Source organism: Labeo rohita, chromosome 23, assembly GCF_022985175.1.
Source record: "Labeo rohita strain BAU-BD-2019 chromosome 23, IGBB_LRoh.1.0, whole genome shotgun sequence".
Taxonomy (NCBI): Eukaryota; Metazoa; Chordata; class Actinopteri; order Cypriniformes; family Cyprinidae; genus Labeo; species Labeo rohita.
In genome coordinates, this window is record NC_066891.1 from 6,789,613 (window position 1) to 6,809,374 (window position 19,762).

The following is a 19,762-nucleotide window of genomic DNA, read 5'->3' on the forward strand; positions in this document are numbered from 1 at the left end:
ATCAGATTTTAAAAAACAGTTTATAGTTTTTGTGTAGTTTAGGCTTGCAACCAGTGTTTGGTGCATGTACATCAGTGTCATTCATCTATCATTTCCTCTGATTTTAGGGATTACTCATGGGTAAGGTTAGGTTTAGGTGTAGGAATGTGGTCAAGATTAAATTTTTGGATTAAAAAAAACAAAATATGTTGACACAGGAACACATTTAACTCAGCAAAATCAGGACGTGCGGCAGCTGTTACAGTTGCTGAGCAACGTGAGACATCCTCCGTACATAAAACAAACATAAAATAATTACAAAACATAATATTTATATTATATCTGAAATATTTCAAGATTACAATTTTGGATTTATGGACATATTTATCTTTGCACCTTATATTTGTTTATTATTACGTATGGCACTTAATAGAAATTATGGCATTTATTTACACTTATCTACATATGAAAATTCATTACAAATTTTAAATGTTTATATTATTAATTTTTAAATACAGCATATTAATTTTCTTCTATAAAAACCTCTGCCATTATTCTCTTGATCATGATAAGGAAGGTTTTGGTATTGCTCTCTGTGATGATAGTCTACGTGCTCTTGATGGATGCTACTGCGTCGTAAATAATAAACTCAAAAGAGTTGTATCACAAAATGAACACATAAGGAATACACAGCATGCAAAACAATAGCTACGCTTTTCCATACACAGTTCATGCACAAGTTAAAGTCAATTACATATAGTTGAGTTTGATCAATTACATTATTTTAACAGAACGTGAAGTTTAATAGTAAAATCACCCAGGTATGAAGCACATTTTGTAACTGTAGTGCTCATGGTTACAACGAAAACAAGGAACTAAATATTTGCTTAAGAAGCGTCAGTTCCTCTCCGAGTTACTTCCAAAAACGAAACGAATCCCTATTATTCGCTTTCACAATGAAAGAGCGACATGTGTTAATAGTTTTACTGCTGGTGTCTAATATAACATTATCTTCAGGTATTCTTCATGTTTTCGCGGCTGCTGCATCCTATTTGATTAACAAATTTATTGAACGCGATGTTTTGCTTCCTTTTGACTCTAAACGTGAGTATTTGACGATATATTTATGATGCTTGGCTCATATTGCCTGTTAAATGTTTCCTTTGTTTCCAAAAGCGTGTTTTCGATTATCGAATAACTTCCCATTTTTAGGGATAACGTTTTTATAGTAGCCTACATATTATACGACAGGGTTAAACTTTATATTTTACCGCAAACTTTAGTTATGAAGTTAATTCCCGGTATTTCTGGCACCGCACAGGCTATACGTTGTGAAATCTTTTTTCAAAGTCAAGTTTTATAAAAACTGCATTAATGAAAGAAAAGGAATGAAATGAGACTCCATGCAGTGTTGTTTTTTTCAATTCCCTTTCTGAATTACAGATATTGTGTGAATTACACAATATTTAGATAGGCATAATTCTAAATGTCATGATAAAATTACTCTTGTATGCTATTTTCACACCATCAGAGGATATTGCACAATATACTTTGTCACGTGGTAAAAGTGTCAAAAAAAACCCAGAATTGCAATATTGTTGAAATGTGTTATATGGGTTATTTTGCTATTTGTTAACTTCACATATCTTCACGTTTCAGGTTTGGAGGAAGATTTAAGAGACTCTCTCTTTGGGCAGCACATCGTGTCTGATGTTGTATTAAAAACTGTAACATCATTTATGACTGACAAGAACCCAAACAAACCGCTGGCCCTCTCTTTCCATGGGACAGCAGGAGTTGGGAAAAATCACGTTGCAAAAATCATTGCAAAAAATGTGTATAAAAAAGGGGACCAGAGCAAGCATGTTCAAATGTATATATCTATGCATCATTTCCCACACAGAGAAAATGTAGACTTATACAGCGTAAGTAAATAATTTGTAGTATTTTTAGCTTTGGCCTAAGGCTCTAGCAATTATATTTATAACAGCTAATCAGCCTCTAGCTTTAACTAAAATTATTTTAACTAAGAAATAATGCACATTATTGTAAAACGACTGTGGGAATGTTGTACATATCAGAAATCATCCCTCTAACTGGGATTTGCATGTTCCGTATATTCAGGCACAGCTAAAACAGTGGATTCATGGAAATGTATCAAGGTTTCCCCGCTCCATGTTCATATTTGATGAAATGGACAAGATGCAACCACAGCTCATCGACGTCATAAAACCTTTTCTAGACTACAATGCCCGTGTAGATGGAGTGTCATTCTGCAATGCAATTTTCATTTTTCTTAGGTAAAGCCCTCAAATCAAGGGTTTGTTTTTTTGGATTTCTAAAAATGCAGGTGTACTCAACATATTAGCTTTATGAGATTTAAAGACAGTGGTAATTAAATGCCTCAACTCTCCTAAAAGAGTGACTGAAGAGTGTTTATCTGTTTGTTTGTAGTAATGCAGGTGGGAATATTATTGCTGAAGTAGCTCTGGATTTTTGGAGAGAAGGCAAAGATCGGGAAGAGCTTTGGATGAACAGCAAGGAACTGGAGACTAAGATCCTTCAAAACATCTTCAATGATAAGAACAGTGTGTATTGAGCGACTATACCAGGGGTGCTCAACCCTGTTCCTGGAGATCGACTTTCCTGCAGAGTTCAGCTCCAACCCTGATCAAACACACGTGTCTGTAATTATCAAGTGCTCCTTCAGATCCTAATTAGCTGGTTCATGCTGTTTGGTCAGGGTTGGAGCTGAACTCTGCAGGAAAGTCGATCTCCAGGACCAGGGTTGAGCACCCCTGGACTACACAAACCTGAATATTTGGTTGCATAGACTCCATAAATAACTTTTTTAAATGTGTTCTGCAGGTGGATTTCTGCACTCTAGCATCATAGATCATCATCTGGTTGATCACTATATTCCTTTCTTACCTTTGGAGCTGAAGCATGTGCGTCAGTGTGTCATGGCTGAAATGGCTCATCTGAAAATGACCATAGACTATGGCCTGGCAGATAAAGTGGCCAGAGACATGCCTTACTACCCTGAAAATGAGAAAATCTTTGCTGTTAAAGGCTGCAAGTCTGTCAGACAGAAGCTGGCGCTATATGCTGATTAGTAGCAGCATGTTGCCATACAGTTTTTATTGTTCTGTATTTATATTTCAATTTTAATGAGTTGCATCACCATCTAGAGTCAAACTTATTCTGCTCCTAAAGATTGTCTCTGTATAAAACGTCAATCAATTTGTCTGTTTAGATTTGGAACCACATTTTTTAGTCTACCAAATTTTTGAAGTAGACCTTTGATACATCACTATACCATGGAATTGTTTTGTAACGCATGGTAACAGCCTAACACATTTGTTACAATACCATGTTTGGTACTGCAATAAACACTATGGAATACCTCAGACACGCCGCGATAGTCTTTGTGTGTGTGTGTGAGGGAGAGAGCGACAGAGAGAATGTGTTTGCACCGCTGTGAATCTCTGCTAATATTAATGCGCACGTCTTCTGGTTTATGAACGCGTCACACAGATGGATGGATGAACTTCTGTCACCATTTGTAGCGGTATATTCATATTCCATTCATGTTGCAATGGTGTCCTGTCGTTTTGATGTCATATTCGTGTTAAAAGCATGAGCTAGGCTGGCTAACTGGCTAGCTAAAGATGTTTCACATTCGTCAGATGTCATTTTATCTGCATGCCCTGCTACATTATTGCCCTCAGATCGCGATTTAATGGTTATTTTGTCTTGTCATAGCATGTGCTTTATGTCGCGTTTTCTGTAATAGGCTAGTCTAAACACGACTAGCATGTGTCACTGACATCCATTGGAAACTTCTGTATTTTGTATTTGCATGACAAGCTTTCAGTATTTGCAATGCACATACTTGATTTTAATATGCTTGAACAGTCAAATTGGTTAGGTTTTTGGCATGTCGCAGATAAAGACGATCATAAAACATTTAAGACATTTAAATATACATGTACGTGTGTGTATATATATATATATATATATATATACACACACACACACACGTTTGTTATAATAGTATTATTTATATACTATTTTAATTTTTATTAATATCTTGAATTAGTATATTTTATTTTTTATTTTGTTATTTTAATTTCGTTGTCTTTCTATTTAACTTTAACTTTATTTTAGTTTTATTAATTTTAGTACCTCAATTTAAAATTATTTCAATTAAGGCAACATTTTTAAGTTTCTTTGTTTAATTCCTTCATTTATTCACACATTTATATTATATATATATATATATATATATATATATATATATATATATGTGTGACCCTGCGTCACAAAAGGGTCGTAAGGGTCATTTTTTCAAAATTGAGATTTCTACATCAAATGAAAGCTGAATAAATAAGCTTTTCATTGATGTATAGTTTGTTAGGATAGTACAATATTTGGCCGAGATACAACTATTTAAAAATCAGGAATCTGAGGGTGCAAAAAAATCAAAATATTGAGAAAATCGCCTTTAAAGTTCTTCAAATAATGTTCTTAACAATGCATATTACTAATCAGAAATTAAGTTTTCATACATTTACAGTAGGAATTTTACAAAATATCTTAATGGAACATGATCTTTACTTAATTTCCTAATGATTTTTGCCATAAAAGAAAAATCTATAATTTTGACCCATACAATGTATTTTTGGCTATAGCTACAAATAAACCCCAGCGACTTAAGACTGGTTTTGTGGTCCAGGGTCACATATATATATATGTGTGTATATATATATATATATATATATATACACACACACACGTTTACACATTGCATTTTATTTTATGTATTCTATAATTTAATTAATTTATTAATTATTTTACACTTAAATTTGTATTTATTTTTTATATTTTATACTTAAGTATGTCCTCCATAATAACCTCATAATGTCAATATTCTTATAGTCTTCAGGCAGAAGAACACGTGGTCATGATGAGGATGGTGGTGGTTTTGCTCTCTGTGATGATGGTCTGTGTGCTCCTGATGGATGCTATGGTGGAAAGCGCTGCAGAATTTGATCCATATAAGATTCTCGGAGTCACCAGAAGTGCAAGCCAAGCAGAAATTAAGAAAGTCTACAAACGGCTCGCCAAAGAATGGTGAGAGTGCTATTTTTGGTAGATTGTAATACTACTGTAATTTCATGATGTCTAAATGAGAATGCTACACCATGGTCATCTTTCATCTCTACTGCCAGGCATCCTGATAAAAACAAAAACCCTGAAGCAGAAGACATGTTCATCAAGATTACAAAGTCATATGAGGTACTGCACCTCACATAGACTATTAACAGATCACATGTTGTCAGATGTCACACTAACATTATTTATTATGTTACTTCATAGATTTTAACAAATGAGGAGAAGAGAGCCAGCTACGACCGCTATGGACAAACAGATAACACTCATCCGTATGGCCGCGGCCATCACGGTTTCCGCCGCTTTCATGACAACTTCTACTTTGACGAGTCTTTCTTCCACTTTCCCTTTAACAACAAGGGTGGCCGTGACTTTGCTGACAGCAAGTACACATTGCACTTCAACCAGTACGTCAATGAAGTTGTACCCGACAGCTTCAAGAGGCCTTACTTGATCAAGATTACCTCAGACTGGTGCTTTAGCTGCATCCACATCGAGCCAGTCTGGAAAGAAACAGTGCAGGAATTGGAAACTCTAGGTGAGAGATTTCCATTTTCTAGAAATGCTTACATATCACGTCCTTGTTAGTGATACAATCTTACTTGGGTTGAAATGAGTTGATTTCCTCATCTCTAGGGATTGGAATTGGTGTGGTTGATGTTGGCTATGAGCGGCGTTTAGCAAATCACCTGGGCGCACATCAGACGCCATCCATTCTTGGTGTCGTCAATGGAAAAGTTGCTTTCTTCCATTACGCTGTTGTTAAAGGCCACCTGATGCAGTTCGTAGAAGATTTGCTGCCACAGAGACTAGTTGAAAAGGTTAGCTAATGTCAGCATGCACTCCCAATGTCTGTATTTATATCTTCTTTGGGTCTCAAACTTCTCATTCATGGATGACTTTAGGTTACAGACAAGAACAACCAAGAGTTTCTCAAGAGCTGGCATGAGCTAAACAAGCCACATGTTCTCCTGTTTGACCAAGTGCCTTCGGTTCCTCTGCTTTACAAGGTAGAGATTGGTTAGTAGCCTCCAGAAGTGGCAATGTTTAGTCAATACACCAATGATTGACTGTTTTTTCATTTCCAATAGCTTACTGCATTTGCCTACAAGGATTATGTGCAGTTTGGATATGTGGATCAAGGTCTTTCTGAAACCGCTGACCTGCTGAGAAGATTCAATATAAACACTTATGCGCCAACCATGCTTGTCTTCAAAGAGGACGTGGAGAAGCCTGCAGATATTATACAGGTAAACCTGTTTTCTAGACTACTGTAAGCCATATTGATTGGATAAAGTCTGTTTCTGGCAAAAATCTGTGCTATTTGGAGGAGTCTTTGATTCATTTTGTATTCAACTAGTTTTATGTTATTTGGAATGTTAGTTATTTGAAGTGTTATATTTTGGTTCCATTTGGATTATTTAATTTTTTTAAATAATTCCGAAACATTTTCAGGGGCTGAAAGAAGGGTCTTTTAGAAGGTCTTGATTGGTCCTGAAACAACCACCACCAATCAGGTTGGGGCTACAGGAACATCTCACTTCAGTGGTTAACATTTGTTTTAATATGTGTGTTTGACAGGAATGTTGTTCCAGAACCAACAAATAATGGGAAAATCTTGTTTGGAAAATCATGGTCATGAGATGTTTGAGATGTTTACCTTTGACTTTCAAATAACTATTGCTGCAGGCTAAAGGGATGAAGAAGCAGATAATAGATGAGTTCATCTCCAACAACAAGTTCCTCCTGGCCCCTCGTCTGGTCAACCAGAAGCTATTTGATGAGCTTTGCCCTATCAAACAGTTCCATCGTCGCAGGAAGTAAGATGGCTGTGTAGAAATCAGCAGTTAATCAGATGCGCGTTAAAGGGTCTTTTACAGTCTGCAATGTCTTTTCCACAGATATTGTGTTCTGCTCATCACTGGTGAGGAGGAGTCCTTCACCACAGGAAATGAAGCCTTCCTCTCGCTAGCTTCTGCGAACACTAATGATGTGCTACGGTTTGCTTACGTCTACCAGCGGCGTCAGCAGCCCCTATGTGACGTTCTCCTGAAGAACAAAGACAGCACACCACCACAGGTACTGTAGATGTTATCTTCTCCCTGCATTTTTGTTACGAGAACAAAATATTTGAGCGTTATAGAGGTTGGCAGATATGTTGTTTCTATAGATTAGTCGACAATATTAGTTGCTTTTTGCATTAAAGGAAAAGTTCATTTCCAGAATGAAAATTTCCTGACATTTTACTCACCCTCATGTCATCCAAGATGTTCATGTCTTTCTTTCTTCAGTCGCAAAGAAATTAAGGTTTTTGAGGAAAACATTCCAGGATTTTTCTCCATATAGTGGATTTCAATTGTGGCTAACTGGTTGAAGGTCCAAACTGCAGTTTCAATGCAGCTTCAAAGGGCTCTACACGATCCCAGCTGAGGAATAACGGTCTTGTCTAACGACCCAATCCATCATTTTATTAAAAAAAAATAAAATAATTGTATACTTTTTGACCACAAATGCTTGTCTTGCACTAGCTCACTGCATAATTACGTTAGAAAAGTCATGCACCATTAGTTCTTTATCTGTGCACTTTCAATTGCCCGACATTGTTGTTTTACCTTTTTTTTTAAAGAGTGTTTGACTTTCTTTGCACGTTCGCTTTGTAAATGCAAAAAACAAAAGAAAAATTGAAGTCATTAAAGTCCACTATATGGAGAAAAATCCTGGAATGTTTTCCTCAAAAGCCTTAATTTCTTTTTGACTGAAGAAAGAAAGACATGAACGTCTTGGTTGGCACTGGGGTGAGTAAATTATCAGGAAATTTTCATTCTAAAGGGGGGACATGAACTAACCATTTAATTATTGCTAATAGACAATGTAACAATAAATGTAAAAATTGTTTACAGGATTGTTAAAGTTTCATCTGTTTAGGTTCAGATTAATCTATTTGGAATGTTCTTTATTTAATTGCTATTTGGATTTTTATTTTTTTTTAAATGTAATATTTTGGCTTCATTTGGATTTCTTAAAATTCAAATTTATTGCATTTTAGATAATTACAATACATTCGGGATTAAGTTAATTTAGTTCATTTAATTTCATTAATTTCACTATTTTGCATTGACTGTTTACATTCAATACACATAGTTTTCATGGATGATATAAATGCCCGATTGGTTATTGGCCTGTTTTCCCATTTAAGTATCAAAATATTATATCATTTGCCATATCAAAATTGGCAAAATCCACTATTGGTGGACCTCTCAAGTGTAATCAGATGAGACTTTTGTGTTTGAGCAGGTGGTGATTCTGGAGAGGCGTAACGGAGCTGGTAAGATTCAGTATAAGCCAGTTTTGGGAGGATGGAACGGCAGCAAGGAAGACAAACACAAGCTTCTGGAGGAACTCGAAAGACTGCAGAAGGATCCCTCCATCCTCAACTATGACGCCATTCTCCCAGAGCTCAACAATGAGTTCACCTCGGTGAGTCTCTCAGGGTTTGCTTTTCATGGAGCGTCTTTAATTGGGAAATTAGCACTGACCTATATGCCTGTTTCAGTAGAGCTCTAGATTTGCTAGAACTAAATTTTATACATTCGTTTGTTTTCAGATGTTTTTAATAAGATGGATTTACACAGCATATGACTACTTGTCTGAAATTATCGATGATCTTCTTCACAATAACTGGTAAGTGTAAAGAAAGCCAATTGACCCCCTCTTTGTTAATGTTGCTAGTTCAGGTAATAAGCTTTTTGAAGCATCTAGTATAAGTGGCGAAAGGCAACAGTTGTTAATGTAGGATCGGTCAGCAATATTTTTGATATTCAGTGCTCTCTTAAGTTATGTTTTATTCGTTTTGCAGGCGTGAGATGATGCCCCTACTGTCTTTGATATTCTCTGCACTTTTTATTTTATTTGGCACTGTAATTATTCAGGCTTTCAGGTAAGATTTATCGCATTCATAATTTTCATGTGCTAGACAGGAATTGCAGAGACATTAAATGTTGCGGTTTCCAATTTCAGTGACTCAAGTGAGGAAAAACAGCCCAAAACGAAAGCAAAAGAGGTATCCAAGGCCGAGAACGGTTCGCCAAACACCTCCAGCACAACCAGGTTCTTTTGTATATTACATTTGGATAAATCCAATAAATAAATTACACAGAACTTCATCTATATTAATGATGCACAATGTATCAGTAATGTTTTATTTACTGGATATTAGTATTGATTTTAAAACAATACTGGAAATCTATTTGTGCATGCTCATTTCCCTTCTTTTTACGTTTATTTGCAATAAATATATAATACTAATATTAAATTTGGAATTTCAATAAGATCACTCATTTGTTATCAAGTATAAAAATAGCTTTAATTTAAGTAAGATTTAAAAAATATTTTTTAGTGATGCATCCCTAATCTACACTACCAGATTTTTAATGTTTTAAAGCCTCTTCTGCTCACCAAGCCTGCATTTATTCGATACAAAATACAGCAAAAGCAATAATATTGTGAAATATTTTTACAATTTAAAATAACTGCTTTCTATTTGAATATATTTTAAAATGTAATTTATTTTAGTGATTAAAGCTAAATGTTTAGCATCATTACTCCAATCATCATTAAGAAATCATACTAAAATTCTGATTTGGTGTACAAGACATTTTATAATAATAATAATTATTATTATCATCATCATCATCATCAATATTTAAAATAGTTGAGTACATTTTTGAAGGATTCTTTGATGAATAAAAAGATCTAAAGATCAGCAAAATAATAATAATAATAATTGTTTTTTGAGCAGCAAATCAGAATGTTAGAATGATTTCTGAAGGATCATGTGACTGGAGTAATGATGCTAAAAATTCAGCTTTGAAATCACAGGAATAAATTACATTTAAAAAAAAAGATTTAAATAGAAAACAGTTATTTTAAAAAGCAAAAATATTTCAAAATTTTACTGTTTTTGCTGTACTTTGGATCAAATTAATGCAGGCTTGGTGAACAGAAGAGACTTATTTTAAAACATTAAAAATCTTACTGTCCAAAAACTTTTGGCTTTTTTTTTTCCCAGCAGTCGGCCACCAAAGAAGAACTTTGTGGAGGTGACAGAGTTAACCGACATCACATACACCAGTAACCTGGTCAAGCTGCGGCCGGGTCACATCAATGTAGTTCTAGTACTTACTGATTCCACAAAGAACATCCTGCTCAGCAAGTTCGCAAAGGAAGTTTATTCGTTCACTGGGTGAGCCCTCATTGCATGCTGTAACTTGGAGTCACGATGTCTAAAAAAAAAATATATATATATATATATATACAGTATTTCCTTTTCCTCGTAGGAGTTTGACACTACACTTCTCCTTCCTAAACGTGGACAAACACAGCGAATGGATGGCGGCCGTGTTGGAATACGCCCAGGACGCCATGCAGATCGATACCGACGAGGAAGAATTGGGCAGCCGCAAAGTAGACTACACAGGCTATGTTCTAGCCCTCAATGGCCATAAGAAATACCTGTGTCTTTTCAAGCCAGTCTACACTGGTGAAGACTTGGATAGCAAGCAGGAAGAGGAAGGAGGAGGAGGTTCTCGGTCCAGGAAGGGTATGACACGCTCTCGATCCACAACTCTTCAGATCCACCACAAACTGGATCGACTCGGATTGTGGATGGAGCGACTGATGGAAGGCACGCTGCCACGGTACTACGTCCCAGCCTGGCCCGGTCTGGACAAGATCACTGTCAACAAATAAAGCCTAAGGGAAGCTAGCATGCTTTTGCTAGAGTGAATAACCCAGCTGGATTGGAAGCACCAAAGGCCTCAGTGAAACCAGGCTTGATGCTGCTCCGAGCCAGATGCTCATGAGTACTTTGCATTGTGGAGGAAAGGTACTTGAATTTACTTTAGCTCTTCTAACAGAGGGGTTTACAGTCAGTTTTGGTCTTTGGGATTTATTTCAAAAGGCTGTTGGATGAGATCCAAAATATCGAAACAGCTAGTCTAGCTTTCGATTTTAACATTTCCGTTCCACAAATAACATTGCAACATGCTGCTAGTTGAAAAAATAGCTAACATAATGTAGCATAACAAATGTAATCACTGTAGACTTCTAGTCCTAACTATGTTTACTCAAGACAATGCTGTGAATTTTTATGTTTTTCAATTTTAAGACACTTTTCCCTTTTTCTTAGCATCACCCATACACTGCCAGTCAAAAGTTTTTGAACAGTATGATTTTTAATATTTTTTTAAGGAAGTCTCTTCTGCTTACCAAGCCCACATTTTTTAGATCCAAAACACAGCAAAGGCAGTAATATTGTGAAATATTTTTACTATTTAAAATAACTATTTTCTATTTGAATATATTTTAAAATCTAATTTATTTCTGTGATCAAAGCTACATTTTCAGCATCACTACTCCAGTCTTCAGTGTCACATGATCTTTCAGAAATCATTCTAATATGCTGATTTGCTGATCAAGAAACATTTATTATTATTATTATTATTATTATTAATGATAATAATATTTAAAACAGTAAATTTTTTTCCATGATGAATAGAAAGATCAGCATTTATCTGAAAGCTTTTGTAACAAACAGTATAATTTTTTGGGAAAAGAAATTATAGAAATTAATACTTTTATTTAGCAAGGATGCTTTAAATTGATCAAAACTGATGATAAAGACATTTATAATGTTACAAAAGATTTCTGTTTCAGATAAATCCTGTTTAATCTGAACTTTCTGTTCAAAGAAACCTGAAAAAAAATCTACTCTGCTGTTTTCAACATTATAAATGTTTTTGAGCAGCAAATCAGAATATTAGAATGATTTCTGAAGGATCATATGACTGGAGTAATGATGTTAAAAATTCAGCTTTGAAATCACAGGAATAAATTACATTTTATAATATATATATATATGAAAAAACACAGTTATTTTAAATAGTACAAATATTTCTAAATTTTACAGTTTTTGCCGTACTCTGGATCAAATAAATGCAGGCTTGGTGAGCAGAAGAGATTTCTTAAAAAAAAACAAAAAAAACATTAGAAATCTTACCATTCAAAAACTTTTGATTGGTAGAGTACTTGTGGTAAAAACTAACACAACTGGCACAACTTTACAGCAATACACATAAAACATGTGCTTCAATCCCAAGGTGTAAATAGTTTACATAATATTAAATGTATATGTAAAAATATAATATGGGTTTGTGTCTCTGAAATATAAGAAAGATTCCAGATGTTCTTATCAGACTGCTAATGTAAGTAAAGGGTGTAACTCTTTAGTGTAGCTCTTTATTGACTTTAACAAGTCACATTCAGCTATATAGTGCAGCTATTAAATGAGCAGGTAAAGCCTTAAGGAATGACAAATAGCGCCAGAGACCTTTATAGTTTCCAGTTGCGTTTTTCATTAAAAATGTGCTGTGGCATGCAAAACATATTCTCAACAGTACACAGAGAAGAAATAATACATACTTGATCTGAAGTATTTTGTACTATGCATTTCATGTTTGCTCCTTTATGTTGAAATGTTTAATTTTGTTAGCAGGATTTAGTGGTTAACGGATTGTTTGATTAGCTATTGCATATGCACAGAAAGGTGTGGGTGAATTAAATCCACTCCTATATGAAGTCTTCCATTACGGATGCATTTTGAGTGATGAGTATTACTTTATTCATACGGTGTTCAATGAACATTCATTATACTTTATTATTAATGATGCAGTGCCATTGTACTATATTAGCATTTTATTTGTTTTGCAATGCACTGGTAAATATCTTACATTTAAGATAGTCAGCATTAAATCATGCCAAATTTTCATGGCTTATTAACTATGTCTAAATGTATTTATGTCTGTGGTATAAAATATTAAAGTATCATGTTACTATGTAATCCATTTTATTTAACATTCTGGTCAAAAACTAAATTATCAAATGCATATAAAATGTTCTATTTCCATAATTGAGTTGTTTCTACATCTACAATGAATTTTCTTTGTGTTCATAAACTGTGACAGTATAACACTGTTTTGCTACTCCAAATAAAGGTATTTCTTGCTGAAAATGATATTAATACTGATTAATCATGTGTATGTGTCACTGTGCAACTATTTAAGATGTTCCAAAAATGTAGAAAAAAAGCTATCAATAATATTTGACATTCGGAAGGACACACAACATCTCAAAAAGGAGGTTAGCCCCAGTCAAAGCAGTGTTTCCTGTGAAAAAACATCGTCATAATAGATTAAAAAGATGAGAAATCAAAATATTCTGCATTATTATGCAGAAGTCTTTTTCCTTAAATGTACTTTCCCAATGTAATACAGTACCTGTGGTGTCATAAGGTGGAGAAACTTCAACTAAATCACAACCTACAAGATTAAGACCTCGACAACCTCGAATGATTTCCAAACCCTGAAAGTAAATTTTAACATATATTATTCTTTAATAAGCATGCTTTTAACCAACCCCTAACGTTAATATTAAATCTATATGCGCAAAGTCTACGTGCTGCTCTTGGCTGTATTTCAATTACGTATTATAGTGTCTAATTTCCAAATCACTTGTTCTACATATGGTTGCAAAGTGAGCAACAGACCTTTATTATTTGGTTCAATGGCATTTGAGTTGACTCCAGGAGCAGATTTGAGCATCTCTAATTGACTTGCACATGTAAAGCATACCTGAATGGGTGTGAGACCAGCAATCTCAGGTGTTCCTGTGCCTGGAGCGAATGCAGGATCCAGACCGTCTATGTCAAAGCTGAGATAGACCGGTCCGGTTCCCATCTGTGAGCGAACCTCCTCCATGAGTGGGACAAGAGATTTGTGCCAGCAATCCACAGCTTCCACTACACGGAAACCCTAGAAAGAGCAAAACGTAAAGAAAAACAATAGAGAGTCACGATTTGGTCATTTACCTGGATGTGCGGCCATATTGGTGATACTCGGATGTAAACAACAGCATGGATTGCATGGTTAATGTACTACCGAATATGTTGTTCTACTAATTTATGCTGTCTAAACCAAACAAACATGTGGAAGCTGCTAAATCGTATAGAGAAGGACTTAGTAAGCAGGAAAGAGCACAATATTTTGACAAACTGAAGTTAATAGGTGGTTAAGACACGTACGAGCAGTATTAATTAAGATATTAGCTAAGTATTTAACCTACCTGACCAGAAATGATAAGAACGAACACTAACGTTGTCAAGATTCAATTTGACCAACCACAAACACCTTTTGTCCCTCAGACAGTTTTTTTGCACTCTTCTCCTAGATTGGCAGTCTATAGTACTCCAAAATTTTTTCCCTGGTCCCACCGATTAATGCAGCCCAAAACATGACAATAACTGACCATTTTCAGCAGCAATCATAAGCAAAAAATGCCAGTTTTGTTCGGTAGAGTGCCACTGTTTACATTTAGTGCCGCCAACATGGCCGACTGATGGCGTCCTGAAAACACTCTACAATAAAAAAAAATAAAAAAAACTAAGTATAAATATAGAATGGTATTACACTTTCGTACATATTTTATTAGGTATATATGGCTATAAAATGACAGACAGACAGACTGAAGGGATAAGACAAGTTAATGTACTTTCAACACTTATCGCAAAAATAAATGACGAAGCTTGTATGCATCACCCTGAAAGTGTTTATTTTGCGATTAAAACCAGACAGATGTACATTACCCCGTTCATTACACGACAGCTCGCCACACATAACTACATATTTAGACACGAAATACTGATTGGAGTTCAAATATTTTAGTAGTTCATTAAACATAAAGTTTCCGAGGAAAAAAACAGTTCCTAGCAAGCAGATTTGAACTAAGACGAACAAAGTTTAAACAAGACGGACATACTTCGTATCACAGCTTTTTACCAAATAAATAATGACGGAGACATGAAATAGGCTACTGAATCCGTTTAAAATCTTACCTGTTTATCTTTGGAATTCATCCCTGGTGAAAAAACCTGCATATGCTGGTAGGTAAATTTTGATGCTGGGATGCTGGTTAGGTATGTTTTGGTGCTGGTTTAAGTTGGTCCTTTGCTGGTGGATGCTGGTCCTTGACCAGCAACATGACCAGCATAGACCAGCAAAAAACAGCAAAGGACCAGCATAAACCAGCTAAGGACCAGCTTAAACCAGCACCAAAACATACCTAACCAGCATCCCAGCATCAAAACATACCTACCAGCATATGCTGGTTTTTTCACCAGGGTACAGTGTACAAAACAATCGCTCCAGCAACAAAACGAAGACTTCAACAATATTGCCGTAGGCCTGTTAATACTGAAAATCTCCGGTTTCGTTTTAAAGCTAATGAGAGAATTTTGTTGAAGATTAATTATCTGGTGAAGAGGTTTTACTTATTATAGAGTTAACAAACGTCATCATGTGCATTGTAATGTTCGAAGCGGATGTCATAATGCATGTCAGTAGACCGGAAAGATGTTAAAATGAGCGGTTTATTCTTAAAGTCGTACGACCTTGTGGAAATACAAAACGGAAAACAGAAGACAATGAGCGCAGCGCAAAAAAGGGGCGGAGCTACATAGCTGCTATTAATTTGAGCTAATTCAATTTAATTAATATTATATGACACATTACATTATATACCCTAGTGAAAATAAATATACTAAAATGTATTTAAAATACATTTATTTCATAAGTATACTACAAATACATTTACGTATTATGCACTTAATAAAAACACCCTGCATTTGTACTTTTAGTATACTTATATATACTTATATTTAAAGTCTGCTAAATTGGAACAACTAATTTTGTACTTAATGCACTTTAATTGTGCAGAAGTAGCTAGTGCTTAAGTCCAACTAAAGATATAAGCATATTTGATTGTGCTAAAGTGGAAATATTGTAAGTATACTTTAGGTACACTTTAAATATTTTGCATTTAAAGATTTTATTTAAAATCATTCAATCCTTATCAATAGTGACATTTAAACATATTTAGGCTTAATATTAAGAAATGTGCATTGTGCACAAGTAGCACTCCAAAATAAAGTTTAATTACAATTTTTATATCAGTAAATCTCAAGCGATATGACAGTAAATATGTTAATAGACTTGAGTATGCATTTTAAATCCATTACCTTGTTTTACTAGGTGTTTTACTAGTAGTGTATAAACTATCTACATAAAGCATGATTACTGATAAAGGCATCATGATACCTGTGCACGGCTCCACTCATAATTATCTGGAGAATAACCCGACCCTCTGAGCCCGATCTGGACGACCCTCTTGCAGTCGAGGAGCCCCTCGTCCACACAGCGCCTGAAAGGGGTCCCGTGACCAATTTTCTCACCCAGAATCATGTCACTAGTGTCCGCATGGGCATCCACATGTATTAGGCCCACTGGACCATGTCTAAACAGCAGAAATAGCAACATTTCAGAGTAAATGTGAGCTCGTACTGCAAATTTAGGAGGGAGGTCTCTTGTGTTTGCACCAACCTCTCAGCAACGGCTTGAAGAATTGGATATGCAATCGTGTGATCACCTCCTGGAAATCCAAGAGAAGTGGAGAAGTAACATATTAACAGTAGACTCAAAACTGATCTGTGTATTCCTGCATATTGAAAGTGATTTGTCACCCAGGGTAAGTGGGATGCAGCCAGTGGCCACAATTTTACGGTAAGCCTCTCGTATTTTTTTGCAGGTGTCCTTCAGGTCAAAGAGGTTGACGTTAATGTCACCGATATCCGCCACCTTTATTGATTCGTATGGGGCCGCTTTTGTCCAGCCGTTGTACAACCTGATCATAGCGGATTCTGCCCTGATGTGCCTCGGACCAAATCTATATTAAAGTACAAGTGACTCAACAAGTCATTTTTGTTCATGAACATTTCAACCACATCACAAATGATGTATTATGTTTAGCATTCTGTGCTGGAAATGACATTTTAAAGATTTTACAACTTGATTGGAATACATAAATATTTCTATTGACTGCTATTAATTATTAACAAACAAACAGATTTTATCAATAATTAAAAAAGGACTATATGTGTGTGTGTGCATTACAATTTTATTTAAAAATTAATATTATATATTTAAATTTATATTACAACATTTTTTGACTGAAAATTGAGTATTACGTTTAATTAGTACTTTGTTGAATTTTTAATATTTGTATTACATTTTTGAAAATATATCAAATATATGTATAAATAGTATGTTCTATTATAAGCATATGTCTAAATACAAATTATTAAAAATATTTAAAAAATGTTTTACAATTCTTCATAACATTTGTTTTTATTTGTATTCATTTTCTGAAAATATATTACATGATAAACAATTATATTTGTACATAAGGTGTATGCAAAAATAGTATGTGTTTTATATGTATATATGCCTATAAAATGTATATTTAGACAAAATCTGTATAAAATGTCTATAAAAATGAGTTACTTCTTTTACTACTTGTATTACTACTTTAATGTTTAATATTTGTATTACATTTTTGAAAATATATTAAATGTTATAAATATATTTGAAAATCTACCAAATACATGTATAAATAGTATGTTTTTTTATTATAAACGTTTAAATACAAATATTATTTAAAAAATTACTTTTTTACAATTTTTTTACATTTTTATTATTTTTTAAATTTGTATTCATTTTTTGCACATATATTACATGTTAAACAATTATATTTAAAAAGTACATAAAATGTATGTTAAAATAGTGTGTGTTTTATTATAAGTATATATGCCTATAAAATATATATTTAAAATCTATATAAATAAGTTACTTGTGCTACTTTTAATTACTACTTCATTTAATTTTTAATATTTGTATTACATTTTTGAAAATATATAAAATGTTATTTAAAAATATATCAAATAATACTATAAATAGTATGTTTTATTATAAGCATATGTCTAAATGTCTAAATACAAATATAATTAAAATATTTTAAAAATGGAATTTCAATTCTTTATTGCATTTAAAAAAATTTTTTTTGAAAATATACAGTATTAAATGTTTTATATATATATATATATATATATATATAAACCTAAAATTGTTTAAATATTGTTTTATTATAAAAAATTATATTTTTAAAAAAATCTATAAAGATAAAATATATTTAAAAATATCAAATATATGTATAAACATTTTTATTATAAGCATATGTCGATAAATACAAATATAAAATATTTCAATTCAATTTATTACATTTTTTTTAGATTTTTATTATTTCTTTGAAATTATATTACACTATAAAATTATATTAAATAATTAAAGTACATCACATATACGTATAAATAGTATGTATATGTATAAGTATACGCCTATTAAATGTATATTTAAATAACATTGATGAAAATGTATAAAATATCTATTACTTGTATTCCTTTTAATTTTTAGCCATTGTGTTACATTTTTGAAAATGTTATATATTTAAAAATATATATTTCTATAAAAATATATCAAATATTTGTATAAATAGTATGTTATATTATAAGCATATATCTAAATACAAATAATAAAAATGTTAAATTCTTTGACATTTTATTTTAATAAATTTTATAAAAATTATGTTTAATTTTAAGCATATATGCCTATAAAATTTAGATTTAAATAAAAAATGGGTTACATGTATTACCTTTAATTACTACCTTATTTAATTTGTAATATTTGTATTACGTTTTGAAAATATACAAAATTTAATATTTCAAAAATATATCAAATATGTATAAATAAGCATGTCTAAATATAAATATTATAACAAATATTTAAAAATTTAGTTTTTATTAATTTTTAAAAGTTTTATTCATTTTTTGAAAACGTATTAAATGTTATAAATTATATATATATATATAAAAAACATAAGAAACATGTCTACACAATTTATGATACTAATAATATAGAATACACACATATAGCAAATACAATTCCTATGTTTTTATTATATATTATACAATACCAAATTGTCTCAGGTATTTTCTGACACTCATGACACTCATGACAGTGCGTCATATATGAATGTACAGTATTACCTTGCACCGGGACGGTTGGAAGTTCCGGTGTCAATAGGAACCCCGACAAACGCCGCGTCCAGCCCGTCCGCCGTTTCCTGAAACGGTAGTTTGCACATAGTGGCGATTCCGCTGACTCTCGCCACAAACTCCGCGCTCGGTGGGACATTGAAGCCCTTCCCGGACATTCGCCGCGTGCAAGACACATTACTCTGATCCCCGTCAAAGTTTCCCTGTTTTATAACTCTCTGAGAAGCACACGCTGTAAAAACCTGACATCCACCAAAGACTCCTCGAGTTTTCTGTGCGAGTTTGATCGAAGTAAACATGATCCGTTTGGCGTGAAACGTGAAACTCCTGCAGAAATGAGCGAAAAAGGCAATGCAGCACCCACCTGTGCAAACAACCGAGCGTAGAGGTCCGCTTTAGCCGAAAGGTTTCGCAAATGTGTAACGTTTTGTGCAAAGTTTTCTCTGTCACTCAGTTCAAGGGATTCAAAATGAACTTCAGCCCCTGGTGCGATGAGGGGCTGGACTCCGTGTGTTGTCACAATCATGTACTGCCATACTACTCCTACTAGAA

At 33.6% G+C, this 19,762-nt stretch overlaps 3 protein-coding genes across 4 annotated transcripts; 2 read left to right on the top strand and 1 right to left on the bottom strand.

Annotated features, from left to right (window-relative positions):
• The first annotated feature begins 883 nt into the window (after window positions 1–883).
• LOC127154798 (torsin-1A-like) lies at window positions 884–3,389 on the top strand. The gene is made up of 5 exons (XM_051096616.1): window positions 884–1,083; window positions 1,639–1,904; window positions 2,104–2,279; window positions 2,434–2,567; window positions 2,848–3,389. The coding sequence occupies exons 1-5, from the start codon at window positions 936–938 to the stop codon at window positions 3,093–3,095; spliced, it is 972 nt and encodes a 323-aa protein (XP_050952573.1). The 5' UTR covers window positions 884–935; the 3' UTR covers window positions 3,096–3,389.
• On the top strand, window positions 3,385–13,225 carry dnajc16 (DnaJ (Hsp40) homolog, subfamily C, member 16). Of its 2 annotated transcripts, none has more exons than XM_051096613.1 (15): window positions 3,385–3,550; window positions 4,921–5,115; window positions 5,214–5,280; window positions 5,362–5,692; window positions 5,791–5,975; window positions 6,060–6,164; window positions 6,246–6,404; window positions 6,844–6,974; window positions 7,056–7,233; window positions 8,449–8,631; window positions 8,759–8,835; window positions 9,011–9,091; window positions 9,172–9,261; window positions 10,223–10,396; window positions 10,491–13,225. In XM_051096613.1, the coding sequence occupies exons 2-15, from the start codon at window positions 4,946–4,948 to the stop codon at window positions 10,900–10,902; spliced, it is 2,343 nt and encodes a 780-aa protein (XP_050952570.1). In that variant the 5' UTR covers window positions 3,385–3,550; window positions 4,921–4,945; the 3' UTR covers window positions 10,903–13,225. The 2 variants fall into 2 exon arrangements, with proteins under 2 accessions (XP_050952570.1, XP_050952571.1); XM_051096614.1 differs by having other exon boundaries at window positions 10,226–10,396.
• agmat (agmatine ureohydrolase (agmatinase)) lies at window positions 12,899–19,704 on the bottom strand. Its single transcript, XM_051096615.1, has 7 exons — window positions 19,202–19,704; window positions 16,784–16,986; window positions 16,644–16,692; window positions 16,362–16,557; window positions 13,842–14,021; window positions 13,488–13,572; window positions 12,899–13,376 (listed from the first exon to the last, which is right to left on the bottom strand). Exons 1-7 carry the CDS (start codon window positions 19,507–19,509, stop codon window positions 13,303–13,305), a joined length of 1,095 nt encoding a protein of 364 aa, XP_050952572.1. The 5' UTR covers window positions 19,510–19,704; the 3' UTR covers window positions 12,899–13,302.
• Window positions 19,705–19,762: the final 58 nt, after the last annotated feature.